The sequence below is a fragment of the Oncorhynchus masou genome, chromosome 3 (genome assembly GCF_036934945.1).
Source record: "Oncorhynchus masou masou isolate Uvic2021 chromosome 3, UVic_Omas_1.1, whole genome shotgun sequence".
Taxonomy (NCBI): Eukaryota; Metazoa; Chordata; class Actinopteri; order Salmoniformes; family Salmonidae; genus Oncorhynchus; species Oncorhynchus masou.
The window spans coordinates 18,125,993-18,139,872 of NC_088214.1; the positions used below are offsets into that span (position 1 = coordinate 18,125,993).

Sequence of the window (13,880 nt, forward strand, 5' to 3'; positions counted from 1 at the left end):
CCTTTTAGCTTCATCCATCCTGCTCTGTGCTTAATTTCTGTGACGTTTATATAGGACAAAATCAGGCGGCTCTTGAGAGTTCTTACATTTTTTAAAGGCCTTATTCCTTGCTTGGATAGATTCTAGAATCTCATGATTAAACCAAGGGCTAGATCTCTGCTTTACCCTGACCCGTCTAATGGGAGCCATCACATTCACCACATCAAGGAATCTACATTTAAAGACTTCCCAGGCACTGTCTACCCCCACACTATCTAGCACAGGTGACCATAGGACACATAATTCACATTTACATTTCAATTACATTTACATTTACAATTAACAATACACATTTTCATTTCAATTACATTTACAATTAACAATACACATTTACATTTCAGTTACATTTAAAATTAACAATACACATTTACATTTCAGTTACATTTACAATTCACAATACACATTTACATTTCAGTTACATTTACAATTCACAATACACATTTGCATTCTACAATTCATAGGACACAGGGTATTAGAACAGAAGTATTATGTTGATGAAGATGTATGACCAAATTGGTGTGATGGGTCTCACTGTGAGCCTGATTGGCGGTGTCATGTCCAGGCCTGCCCTGTGATTGGTTGTTATTTCCAGGCCTGCCCTGTGATTGCCTGTCATGTCCAGGCCTGCCTTGACAAGGCTGTAACAGGGGAGCTCGCAGGGGTTCTTCAGTGAGGGGGTTGATATTAGAGCTCACCTCACAGCAGCCACTGACAGCAGGGCTGCTCTCTCTCATCTCCCTGGACAGAGCAAGAACAGCAAGTTATTTACAAGGGCCTTCACACCTGTCAGCTGATGTCTCTGATTTAATTCAATTCAATACAACTTTATTGGTTCCATTAGGACAACTAGTATTAACATTTTGTGAAGTGAACCGAGCTGACTAAATGCATCTTGAGAGAAATGTGTGGTGTGGTGAAAGAACACTTCTGAGTTGTTTTGAACCTTCATCTTCTCTGATCTCTAAGTCCCGAGGCTTGCATCTCATGCATACTGGAGTTCAATCAAATTATTGCATGGCAGGTGCCATTGTGAAGGGCTCAAAGAGGCAGTCTCAATGAGGGTTCCTTTGATCAGAGGTGATGTGAGATGGAGAGACTTCTAAATCCCCACTTGTAGGCAAAGTAGAACAGTATCACACTGATACTTTCTTACTGGTAAATGCACAAATCATTTGCTTTGCTACTGGCGTTTGTCACCATACTTTCTCCCATGTAAATTAAACCAGGGGTTACCAAACGTTTTCACTCCGGACCTCCCTTCCAGTTGGACCGAGTCCCCCCCAGTATTCGACGGATATAAAAATGTGTCACTGCAACTTTAATTTTTCTCCCGCGTCTTCTCCAAGAGGAAGTTGATAGGAAATTATTATCAAATTTGGCGCCATTTTTGGAACAATTAGACCGAGAGAGCTGTGCTTGTTTTTCCTTGTTTCTTCTGATATACTTTTATAGCTACTCGCATCCACGGTATGTACATGTTTACCATAAGATGTGTTTAATGCTTATGGCCAGGAAAGTATCACTGAACAGGGTTTGCGAAAACGCGTCAACGTTACTGAGATGAGAAGCTGGAAGTGGAGTTGCAACCACCGAATTTCACCGCTTAACGTTGGTTATTGCGTTCGTAAACGAATGCCTGATTCGTTAGCTCGCTACGGGTCTTTATTCAAGACAGTTGAATATTGTTTCCAATGTAGCTAGATAGCCACTTTGTTAGTGCCGACATTAACAGACAGCAAAAATTACTTGGTTATCAATGTTTTCTTCTAGTTGCAAAATGGTTATGGAGGAGGCAAACAAACTCATTGGCACAGGGAAGAGACATCTTGTCATGGGGGACGTGGTATCAGCGGTCAACTACCTTCAAGAAGCCTGCGGGATGTTGTGAGTAGGGGTGGAAGTCAAGTGACACACTGAAAGAATTGGTCTGTAAAAATATTCGCGATTACTTATTCATTTATTAATAAATAACTTTACCTTTTTTTTCTTCTCCCAGAGCCAAAAGGTATGGTGACACAGCAGATGAGTGTGGGGAGGCTTTCTTCCTGTGTGGTAAAGCTCTCTTAGAGCTTGCTAGGTAGGTGTTCACTGTCCTTCACAGTATTTTAGTGATGTACCCCACTGAATGCTGGTCGTAAACAGTATTTTGGTCTCAGAACCACTGCTGTTACAGTTGTAACTAAGACTTAAATGTAATGTTGTCATTGTGTCGCAGGATGGAGAATGGTGTCTTGGGGAACGCTCTGACAGGGGTTCCAGAAGAAGAGGAAGAGGAGAAGCCCAAAGACTCCAACATTGAAAGCACAGACAATGTTGATGGTAAGCATTTTGCGTCGTTAAGCCACATGTAGTTGATGCTTGCCTAAAGGTGCAGCGGTCATGTTGAAAAAAAGTATACAATTTGGCCTAGTGGTTGTTGATCTCTCAGAAAATGCAGATAATGCTGTATATCAGATAATCCTGTGTAATGTGGTAGTCACACTGTTTAAAAAATATATATATTACACGCTTCTCAATATACCTTTTTGCTATTATCACAGAGAAGACCAGGGATGACCTGAGAGTTCAGGTCTATGATGCCATGGCAGAAGAAGAGAAGAACGGCGAGAATGCAGATTCAGATAAGAACACAGTGGAGGAGACTGTGAACGGCCATGTTAACGGTTCTGACACCACGAACGGCGAGGAGAAAGTTATCGGAGAGAAGAAGGGTGACAAAGCCGAGACTAAAGAGTTATCAGACAACCCAGAAGAGGAGGATGGAGGTTTGAGGCAAACCCGTCATAATGTTTACACAATATCTTTGATGCAAGAAAATAAATGTTGTGCACTCACACACACTTCTGTCAATGTTTCAGATGGTGAGGATGTGGAAGAAAAGGTGATACTTCATCTACTACTGACCTATGTGTTCCTGCCAATGGTTTAGCTGTTGTAAAGTCAGTAAGTTAACATTCGATTACCGTTTAACCTAAGGAGGACATACCGGAGGACAGTGATGATGAGGAAGTGGGCAACCTGCAGTTAGCCTGGGAGATGCTGGAGGTGGCGAAGGTCATCTACAAAAGGTACGGTAGGAAATAAATACCCACTCGTCCCTGTTTTACCCTGCTATCCTCCAGTTGTTGTGTACGTGCTCAAGTCTATTCCAACAAATCAATTTGAGCTGTTGGATTGATGCATATGAGAGACTTAACAGTTTGAGAGCCTGAGTTTGTTTGTGTTCTATTGAAGGAAAGAGGGTAAGGAGGACCAGCTCCTGGCAGCCCAGGCCCATCTGAATCTGGGAGAAGTAGCGGCTGAATCAGGTACTTTCTCAACCACCGCTGGTACTTTGGGTTGGCCCATTTTTGTATGGATTGATATGGGGTTGGCTCATACATTGTGCTTCTGTGAGGTGTGTTCCTAACTACCTGGTCGATTTCCTCCCCAGGCAATTACAGCCAGGCGGTGGATGACTTCCAGGAGTGCCTGTCCCTACAGCTGAAGCACCTGGCCTCAGACAGCCGTCTGCTGGCCGAGACTCACTACCAGCTGGGCCTCACCCTCTGCTCTGACTGCCAGTACAGCCAGGCCATCGAACACTTCAACCACTCTGCTAGGGTTATCAAGAGCAGACTAGGTGAGGTGAATGTGATCAGTGTGATTCTCATTTCGAAATGAATTGTTTAGATCAGTGGTAACCAATCTTTTCTGAGTAGAGATTACTTTCGCAGTCAAAAAGCAAGCAGAGATCTACTATATTTATCTAAGCAAAAAAAGGACCGTCCTCACTGTCAACTGCGTTTATTTTCAGCAAACTTAACATATGCAAATATTTGTATGTACATAAGATTGAACAACTGAGACAAACTGAACAATTTCCACAGACATGTGACTAACAGAAATGGAATAATGTGTCCCTGAACAAAAGGGGGGTCAAAATAAAAAATAACAGTCAATATTTGGTGTGGCCACCAGCTGCATTAATAAGTAATGCAGTGCATCTCTTCCTCATGGACTGCATAAGATTTGCCAGTTCTTGCTGTGAGATGTTACCCCACTCTTCCACCAAGGCACCTGCAAGTTTCCGGACATTTCTGGTGGGAATGGCCCTAGCCCTCACCCTCCGATCCAACAGGTCCCAGACGCACTCAATGGGATTGAGATCCGGGCTCTTCGCTGGCTATGGCAGAACACTAACATTCCTGTCTTGCAGGAAATCACTCACAGAACGAGCAGTATGGCATTGTCATGCTGGAGGGTCATGTCAGGATGAGCCTGTAGGAAGGGTACCACATGAGGGAGGAGGATGTCTTCCCTGTAACACATGTCATTGCAGGCAATCTCAATGCTAACAAGCTCAGTCCGATGATGCTTTGACGCACCGCCCCCAGACCATGACAGGCCCTCCACCTCCAAATCGATCCCGCTCCAGAGTACAGACTTCGGTGTAATGCTAATTCGACGATAAATGCGAATCCGACCATCACCCCTGGTGAGACAAAACCGGGGCTCGTCAGTGAATTTTTGCCAGTCCTGTCTGGTCCTCTGGCCCAGCAACGGTGGGTTTGTGACCATAGGCGACATTGTTGCCGGTGATGTCTGGTGAGGACCTGCCTTACAACAGGCCTACAAGCCTTCAGGCCAGCCTCTCTCAGCTTATTGCGGACGGTCTGAGCACTGATGGAGCGATTGTGCGTTCCTGGTGTAACTCAGCAGTTGTTGCCATCTTGTATCTGTCCCGCAGGTATGATGTTCGGATGTACTGAACCTGTGCAGGTGTTGTTACACGTGGTCTGCCACTGCGAGGACGATCATCTGTCCGTCCTGTTTCCCTGTAGCGCTGTCTTAGGCGTCTCACAGTACGGACGTTGCAATTTATTGCCTTGGCCTCATCTGCAGTCCTCATGCCTCCTTGCAGCATGCCTAAGACGCGTTCTGTCGTGGAAATTTCCTCTATTTACCAAATCGTGAGACAAAGTCCATCTTTAATTATATGAGCTCTATCACAACCCTGTGACTCTCAGATCAATTCATGGTCTATCAATTAATTCTCTGAGAGTCCCTCACACATTGTTACTGAGATCCTTTATAGCAAAGACACACATCCAGACAGCATAGGCATAATTTATCGTTCAGCTTTGTCTCCTAAACTATGTTCTTTTCTCAAACTCAGAACCATAAACCAATCCTCCATATCAACAGGCATATATCAAATCCATCCTATCTTGACAAGATCACAGAGACACACTGACTGGCACACAGACATTGTGGATTCAAGAGATACGTGCTTGACCTCTCTCCGGCCCAAACAACTTAGTCTTGACATAGAACAGATACTGCAACCCCGCCACAGTATTATTCAAAAATAACATTCTGATGAGAAGTAACTTACAAACATATGATGAATATAAAACATCTTACCTATGTTACCAACCAATTCTGATTATTCCCCAACAGTTCACGCAGATGAGCAGGAACTAGAGGTCGACCGATTTAATCGGAGTGGCTGATTTAATTAGGGCAGATTTCCAGGTTTTCATAACAATCGGTAATAGGCATTTTTGAACACTGATTATGGCTGATTACACTGCACTCCGTGAGGAGACTGCGTGGCAGGCTGACTACCTGTTATGCGAGTGCAGCAAGGAGCCAAGGTAAGGTGCTAGCTAGCATTAGACTTATCTTATAAATAAACTTAACATAATCACTAGTTAACTACACATGGTCTATTACTAGTTTATCTAGCTTGTCCTGCGTTGCATATAATTGATGCGGTGCCTGTTAATTTATCATTGAATCACAGCCTACTTTGCCAAACGGGTGATTTAACAAGCACATTTGTGAAAAAAAGCACTGTCCTTGCACCAATGTGTACATAGGCATTGATGTTTTTCTTAAAATCAATACACTTATATATTTTTAAACCTGCATATTTAGTTAATATTCCCTGCTGACATTTCTTTTAACTAGGGAACTTGTGTCACTTCTCTTGCGTTCTGTGCAAGCAGAGTCAGGGTATATGCAGCAGTTTGAGCCGCCTGGCTCGTTGCAAACTGTGTGAAGACCATTTCTTCCTAACAGACCGTAATTCATTTGCCAGGATTTTACATAATTATGATATAACATTGAAGGTTGTGCAATGTAACAGCATTATTTGGGCTTATGAATGCCACCGGTTAGATGAAATACGGAACGGTTCTGTATTTCACTGAAAGAATAAACACTTTGTTTTAGAAATGATAGTTTCCGGATTTTACCATAATAATGACCAAAGGCTCGTATTTCTGTGTGTTATTATATTATAATTAAGTCTATGATTTGATAGAGCAGTGGTAGGCAGCAGCAGGCTCATAAGCATTCATTCAAACAGCACTTTACTGTGTTTGTCAGCAGCTCTTCGCAATGCTTCAAGCTTTGCACTGTTTATGACTTCAAGCCTATCAACTCCCGAGATTAGGCTGGCAATACTAAAGTACCTATTAGAACATCCAATAGTCAAAGGTATATGAAATACAAATGGTATAGAGAGAAATAGTCCTATAATAACTACGACCTAAAACGTCTTACCTGGAGATATTGAAGACTCATGTTAAAAGGAACAACCAGCTTTCATATGTTCTCATGTTCTGAGCAAGGAACTTAAACGTTAGCTTTTTTACATGGCACATATTGCACTTTAACTTCTAACACTTTGTTTTTGCATTATTTAAACCAAATTGAACATGTTTCATTTATTTGAGACTAAATTGATTTTATTGATGTATTATATTAAGTTAAAATAAGTGTTCATTCAGTATTGTTGTAATTGTCATATATACACTGCACAAAAAAATAAAGGGAACACTTAAACAACACAATGTAACTCCAAGTCAATCACACTTCTGTGAAATCAAACTGTCCACTTAGGAAGCAACACTGACAATATATTTCACATGCTGTTGTGCAGGTGGAAATTATAGGCAATTAGTAAGCCACCCCCAATAAAGGAGTGGTTCTGCAGGTGGGGACCACAGACCACTTCTCAGTTCCTATGCTTCCTGGCTGATGTTTTGGTCACTTTTGAATGCTGGCGGTAATTTCACTCTAGTGGTAGCATGAGATGGAGTCTACAACCCACATAAGTGGCTCAGGTAGTGTTGCTCATCCAGGATGGCACATCAATGCGAGCTGTGGCAAGAAGGTTTGCTGTGTGTCAGCGTAGTGTCCAGAGCATGATGGCGCTACCAGGAGACAGGCCAGTACATCAGGAGACGTGGAGGAGGCCGTAGGAGGGTAACAACCCAGCAGCAGGACCGCTACCTCCGCCTTTGTGTAAGGAGGAGCACTGCCAGAGCCCTGCAAAATTACCTCCAGCGGGCCACAAATGTGCATGTGTCTGCTCAAACGGTCAGCAACAGACTCCATTAGGGTGGTATGAGGGCCCGACGTCCACAGGTGGGGGTTGTGCTTACAGCCCAACACCGTGCAGGACGTTTGGCATTTGCCAGAGAACACCAAGATTGGCAAATATGCCACTGGCACCCTGTGCTCTTCACAGATGAAAGCAGGTTCACACTGAGCACATGTGACAGAGTCTGGAGACGCCGTGGAGAACGTTCTGCTGCCTGCAACATCCTCCAGCATGACCGGTTTGGCGGTGGGTCAGTCATGGTGTGTGGTGGCATTTCTTTGGGGGGCCGCACAGCCGCCCTCCATGTGCTCGCCAAAGGTAGCCTGATTGCCATTAGATACCGAGATGAGATCCTCAGACCCCTTGTGAGACCATATGCTGGTGTGGTTGGCCCTGGGTTCCTCCTAATGCAAGACAATGCGAGACCTCATGTGGCTGGAGTGTGTCAGCAGTTCCTGCAAGAGGAAGGCATTGATGCTATGGACTGGCCCGCCCGTTCCCCAGACCTGAATCCAATTGAGCACATCTGGTACATCATGTCTCGCTCCATCCACCAACGCCACGTTGCGCCACAGACTGTCCAGGCGTTGGCGGATGCTTTAGTCCAGGTCTGGCAGGCCCTACACCCAAACAAGGGCACTGCGTTCATCCACCTCTGGCCTGCTCGCCTCCCTACCACTGAGGAAGTACAGTTCCCGCTCAGCCCAGTCAAAACTGTTCGCTGATCTGGCCCCCCAATGGTGGAACAAACTCCCTCACGACGCCAGGACAGCGGAGTCAATCACCACCTTCCGGAGACACCTGAAACCCCACCTCTTCAAGGAATACCTAGGATAGGATAAAGTAATCCTTCTCACCCCCCTTAAATGATTTAGATGCACTATTGTAAAGTGGCTGTTCCACTGGATGTCATAAGGTGAATTCACCAATTTGTAAGTCGCTCTGGATAAGAGTGTCTGCCAAATGACTTAAATGTAAATGTAAATAAATCCCTCAGGAGACCATCCGCCACATCATCAGGAGCATGCCCAGGCGTTGTAGGGAGGTCATACAGGCACTTGGAGGCCACACACACTACTGAGCCTCATTTTGACTTGTTTTAAGGACAATACATCAAAGTTGGATCAGCCTGTAGTGTGGTTTTCCACTTTAATTTTGTGTGACTTCAAATCCAGACCTCCATGGGTTGATACATTTGATTTCCATTGATTAATTTGTGTGATTTTTGTCAGCACATTCAACTATGGAAAGAAAAGTATTTAATAAGAATATTTCATTCATTCAGATCGAGGATGTGTTATTTTAGTGTTCCCTTTATTTATATATACACTGCTCAAAAAATAATCTCGGCCGATTTAATCTATCGGCTTTTTTTGGTCCTCCAATAATCTGTATTGGTGTTGAAAAATCATCAGTCAACCTCAAGCAGGAACCCTGGGCATCTTTCTTTTTTGTTTTTGAGTCAGTAGAAAGGCCTCTTAAGTGTCCAAAGTTTTCATAACTGTGACCTTAATTGCCTACCGTCTAAGCTGTTAGTGTCTTATCGACCGTTCCACAAGTACATGTTCATTAATTGTTTATGGTTCAATGAACAAACATGGGAAAGTGTTTAAACCCTTTACAATGAAGATCTGTGAAGTTATTTGGAGTTTTAAGAATTTTCTTTGAAAGACAGGGTCCTGAAAATGGAACGTTTCTTTTTTTTGGTGTGTGTGTCACGTGCACACTACCGTTCAAAAGTTTAGGGTCATTTAGAAGTTTCCTTGCTTTTGAAAGAAAAGCACTTTTTTGTTAATTTAAAATAACATCACGTTGATCAGAAATAGTGTGTAGACATGGTTAGTGTTGTAAATTACTATTGTAGTTGGAAACGGCAGATTTTTAATGTAATATCTACATAGGCGTACAGAGGCCCATTATCAGCAACCATCACTCCTGTGTTCCAATGGCATGTTGTGTTAGCTAATCCAAGTTTATCATTTTAAAAGGCTAATTGATCATTAAAAAAGCCTTTTGCAATTGTCAGCACAGCTGAAAACTGTTGTGCTAATTAAAAAGCAATAACACTGGCCTTCTTTAGACTAGTTGAGTATCTGGAGCATCAGCATTTGTGGGTTCGATTACAGGCTCCAAAAGTCCAGAAACAAAGAACTTTCTTCTGTAACTTGTCAGTCTATTCTTGTTCTGAGAAATGAATGTTATTCCATGTGAGAAATTGCCAAGATCTCATACAAAGCTGTGTACTACTCCCTTCACAGAACAGCGCAAACTGGTTCTAACCAGAATATGAGGAGTGGGAGGGGAGGCCCCAGTGTCTAGTTCATTGTCCTTTTGGAAACCCATTTGCGACCAAGCTTTAACTTCCTGACTAATGTCTTGATGTTGCTTCAATATATCCACAATTTTCCCTCCACCTGCTGCCATCTATTTTGTGAAGTGCGCCAGTCCCTCCTGCAGCAAAGCACCCCCACATGATGCTGCCACCCCGTGCTTCACGGTTGGGATGGTGTTCTTCGGCTTGCAAGCCTCCCCCTTTTTCCTCCAAACACAACGATGGTCATAATGGCCAAACAGTTCTATTTTTGTTTCATCAGATCAGAGGACATTTCTCCAAAAAATACAATCTTTGTCCACATGTGCAGTTTCAAACCGTAGTCTGGCTTTTTTATGGCGGTTTTTGGAGCAGTGGCTTCTTCCTTGCTGAGCGGCCTTTCAGCTTGTCAATATAGGACTCGTTTTTACTGTGGATATAGATACTTTTGTCCCTGTTTCCTCCAGCATCTTCACAAGGTCCTTTGCTGTTGTTCTGGGATTAATTTCCACTTTTCGCACCTAAAGTATGTTATTCTCTAGGTGAACAAACGCGTCTCCTTCAGGAGCGGTATGACGGCTGCGTGGTCCCATGGTGTTTAAACTTGCGTACTATTGTTTGTACAGATGAACGTGGTACCTTCAGGCGTTTGGAAATTGCTCCCAAGGATGAACCAGACTTGTGGAGGTCTACAATATTCTTGGCTGATTTCTTTTGATTTTTCCCATGATGTCAAGCAAAGAGGCACTGAGTTTGAAGGTAGGCCTTGAAATACATCCACAGGTACACCTCCAATTGACTCAAATAGTCAATTAGCCTATCAGAAGCTTCTAAAGCCATGACATAATTGTCTGGAATTTTCCGAACTGTTTAATTAAAGGCACAGTCAACTTTGTGTGTAAACTTCTGACCCACTTGAATTGTGATACAGCGAGTTATAAGTGAAATAAACTGCCTGTAAACAATTGTTGAAAAATGACTTGTCATGCACAAAGTAGATGTCGTAACCGACTTGCCAAAACTATAGTTTGTTAACAAGAAATTTGTGAAATGGTTGCAAAACGTGTTTTAATGACGCCAACCTAAGTGTATGTAAACTTCTGACTTCAACTGTACCTGTGGCGCTGATGTTTAAGGAATGTGTCGTTTTTTTTGTGTGCTCTCGGGCAATGGTGTCTAGATGGAATTTATATTCGTGGTCCTGGTAACTGGACCTTTTTTGGGAGAAGCCGACACCTCACAAGTCCTCAACTGGCAGCTTCATTAAATAGTTACTGCTTAACACCAGTCTCAACGTCAACAGTGAAGAGGTGACTGTGGGATGCTGGCCTAAGCAGAGTTCTTCTGTCCAGTGTCTGTCTTTTGCCCATCTTAATCTTTTCTTTTTATTGGCCTGCGATGTATATTTCTTTGCAACTCTGCCTAGAAGGCCAGCATCCCGGAGTCGCCTCTTCACTGTTTCTAAGTGATCCCAAACTTTTGAACGGTGGTAGTGTGTCTATGTGTATGTATAAATAGGATTTCAAAAGTCTATGCAACATTAATCTAATAAAACCAGTTGTGTAGGAATGAGATGTGTGCAGTAGGCCTAATACATTATCACAGCATATTAGCTATATGCCTGGCCTGCCAATGTTCTTCTCAGATCATATATTTCACAACTCTAGCTTTGATAACAAAATAGATCAGTTGTATAACTTGGCGAGGCACAGCTGAGCATAAATTGAAATCTGATGGTCAGTCTACGTAGGGAGAGAACAGCGGAGGGTCCACCTCTCCCGGTCCCTGTTCTCTCCTTTCTTCCGGTGAGACTGACCAGAGGGGATAGTCTTCCACCTGATGGCGATGCTTGAGTGGCACCTCATTATTTCTGCCTCATGCACAAATTCATGTTCCTATGACCAGAGAAAGTGAAATATTCCTGGATATTAAAATGGACACGATGCAGGCTTATCGGTAGTTGGCTACTCATTCATTGCAGCTACAGCGTGAGTGGAAGTAAGGTGAAGCGTGTTATTAATTTGAAAGATCAGCTCTTTGTGGTATTTTGTCTCTCTCTGGTCATGGTTTCAAAGGTTATGAAATCTCACATAGGCTAGTTTCAAACTTTGCTGTACGGTCATGGAAGCAGTAGGAATAGTGATTTGAGCTATTCGATTGGCCAGGGCAGCAGACATAGTTGATTTAGCAGCCGCTCTACTCGACAAATGCAATGGTTCAAAATGGGAACACTTCTGAATCAAGTGCACCTACCTCCAACAGCAAAAGACGACCGGTTGGTGGCTGCTGGTTTTATTCTTGGAAAATGTTACTCTTCTACCTTGTAACACTCTTGTATCGTTTGTCTCCCAGCCAAGGTGCTGGAGAAGGCAGGGGGGCCAGAGGTGGCCCCTGAGGAGAGAAAGGAGATGGAGGAGCTGAAGGCTCTGCTGCCAGAGATCCAGGAGAAGGTTGAGGATGCCACCGTGGGACAGAAAATGGCTGCTGCTGTTGCAGCAGAGGCTGTGGTGCAGGAGACACTGGTGAGAAGGGGATTGAGATGGTGGCTCTAACCAGTGATTGACCCAGTCCTAGCCCACTTTTTTAGGCTCTCTTAATTAAGGTTTGAATTTATGCAATACGTCGAGCTTGAAGTTTGATTCCACTTCGTTGTTTTTGGTTTATTTTTCAGGCAGGTGGTTCAGCGTTTCCAACTCCAAGTGGAAGTTCTCAAAACGGAGGGGCGTCTGCATCTATAGTAAGCCTGCGCCTCATGATTTTAGTCAGCTTTATTTGTTGTCCTTTAAACAACGTATTCTAAGGGACATGTCGGTGTGTCCTCCCCTCACTCAGATTCAAGTCAGATCCACATACGGAAACGCCCCCTCAAAGTCTCCTGCCTCTGACATCTCACACCTGGTCAGAAAAAAGGTCAGTGAAGTGAAACTATTTGCGTCCAGATCTCTCCCCCCCCCAGTATCCACAAACACATTTTTGTATTGTTTAACAGAGGAAACCAGGAGACAGTCCAGTAAAGGAGAACGACTCTAAAAAGGTTAAACAGGAGACTCAAGTTAACAGCAACAGAGACAACGGTGTCAAAGACAAAATGGAGGTTGAACGGTATGTATGGAGTATGTGTTTTCCACTGCAAGTAGTGACTATTTATTTATCCTTTAACTAGGCAAGTCAGTTTAGAACAGTCTGATTTACAATGATGGCCTACCCTGGCCAAACCCAAACCATGCTGGGCCAATTGTGCACCGTCCTATGGGACTCAAAATCACAGCCAGTTGTGATACAGCCTGGAAGCGAACCAGGGTCTGTAGTGATGCCTTTAGCACTGAGACCGCTGCATCACTCGGGAGCCCAAGACAACCTGTAAGGTTGTCATGGAATACCTATATGTACTACTCAACTTTTTATTTTTTTAAATTTATGAAGTAGTTCACCCTCTACTCGTTTCACATTCAATAGCATGTGTGGCTTTTTGTGACTTCAGTGATGCATTCATTGTGATTATTCTCATGTTTCCCCCTGCAGCCAGTGAAGCCCCGGTGACTTATGCCAATTCCCGATTGTCATCACATCGTGCTACTGCAGATCAAGTTGTAAATGTGTCATCTTCCTATTCTGTGCCTCTGATTTTTTTTCATATTTGTAAGGTTTTGTACCAGATCATTAAAGACTACCTACTTGATCAATGTCAGCTTTGATTTGCGTAGAGACTTCAAGAAGACTCACCTCTTGGAAAAACAAACTACTGTCCCAGTTCCTCCTCGCATTGATCAGTGGAGTACTCTAAACATGTATGCTTATAGAATAGATATCCTGGCTGTGGCCATCCCAGCTGAATTCACTGATGACTGGGTTGGTGAGACACTTTGGCAAAGGAGCAGAAGGTCACACTAGTGTCAGATGCACAACGCTAAACCACTAACGGCTCATTTCAATTCCTATCGCTGAAGTACAGTGTGGTTGAAATTAAGGTAAATTCCGGTTGAGCCGACATGCAGGGTTTACTGTGAGTGCAGGCTCTGAACGGAGGGATATTGCCTTTAAATTTCAACCGCACTGATTGAATCTAGGCTTAAGTCTCTGGCTTAGTGGTAACAAGTCTGCATGGTTTGTTCATTTTTTCATTTGATTTATAGGAGAGGTGAGAAAATGGGAACT

The 13,880-nt window shown here is 43.4% G+C and overlaps 1 protein-coding gene across 1 annotated transcript; it reads left to right on the plus strand.

Annotated features, from left to right (window-relative positions):
* The first annotated feature begins 1,398 nt into the window (after positions 1-1,398).
* LOC135511951 (nuclear autoantigenic sperm protein-like) lies at positions 1,399-13,404 on the plus strand. Its single transcript, XM_064933489.1, has 14 exons — positions 1,399-1,506; positions 1,810-1,923; positions 2,036-2,116; positions 2,255-2,358; positions 2,580-2,804; positions 2,898-2,920; positions 3,016-3,107; positions 3,274-3,347; positions 3,473-3,661; positions 12,078-12,247; positions 12,397-12,462; positions 12,558-12,635; positions 12,715-12,827; positions 13,248-13,404. The coding sequence occupies exons 2-14, from the start codon at positions 1,817-1,819 to the stop codon at positions 13,252-13,254; spliced, it is 1,329 nt and encodes a 442-aa protein (XP_064789561.1). The 5' UTR covers positions 1,399-1,506; positions 1,810-1,816; the 3' UTR covers positions 13,255-13,404.
* The last annotated feature ends 476 nt before the right edge of the window (positions 13,405-13,880 follow it).

Bases quoted from the DNA above. Each gene is read 5' to 3' on its own strand.
- LOC135511951 (XM_064933489.1), top strand. From the start codon at position 1,817: ATGGTTATGGAGGAGGCAAACAAACTCATTGGCACAGGGAAGAGACAT. The intron at 1,924-2,035 runs GTGAGTAGGGGT...TTCTTCTCCCAG, and splicing joins CAAGAAGCCTGCGGGATGTT to AGCCAAAAGGTATGGTGACA. The intron at 2,921-3,015 runs GTGATACTTCAT...GTTTAACCTAAG, and splicing joins GTGAGGATGTGGAAGAAAAG to GAGGACATACCGGAGGACAG.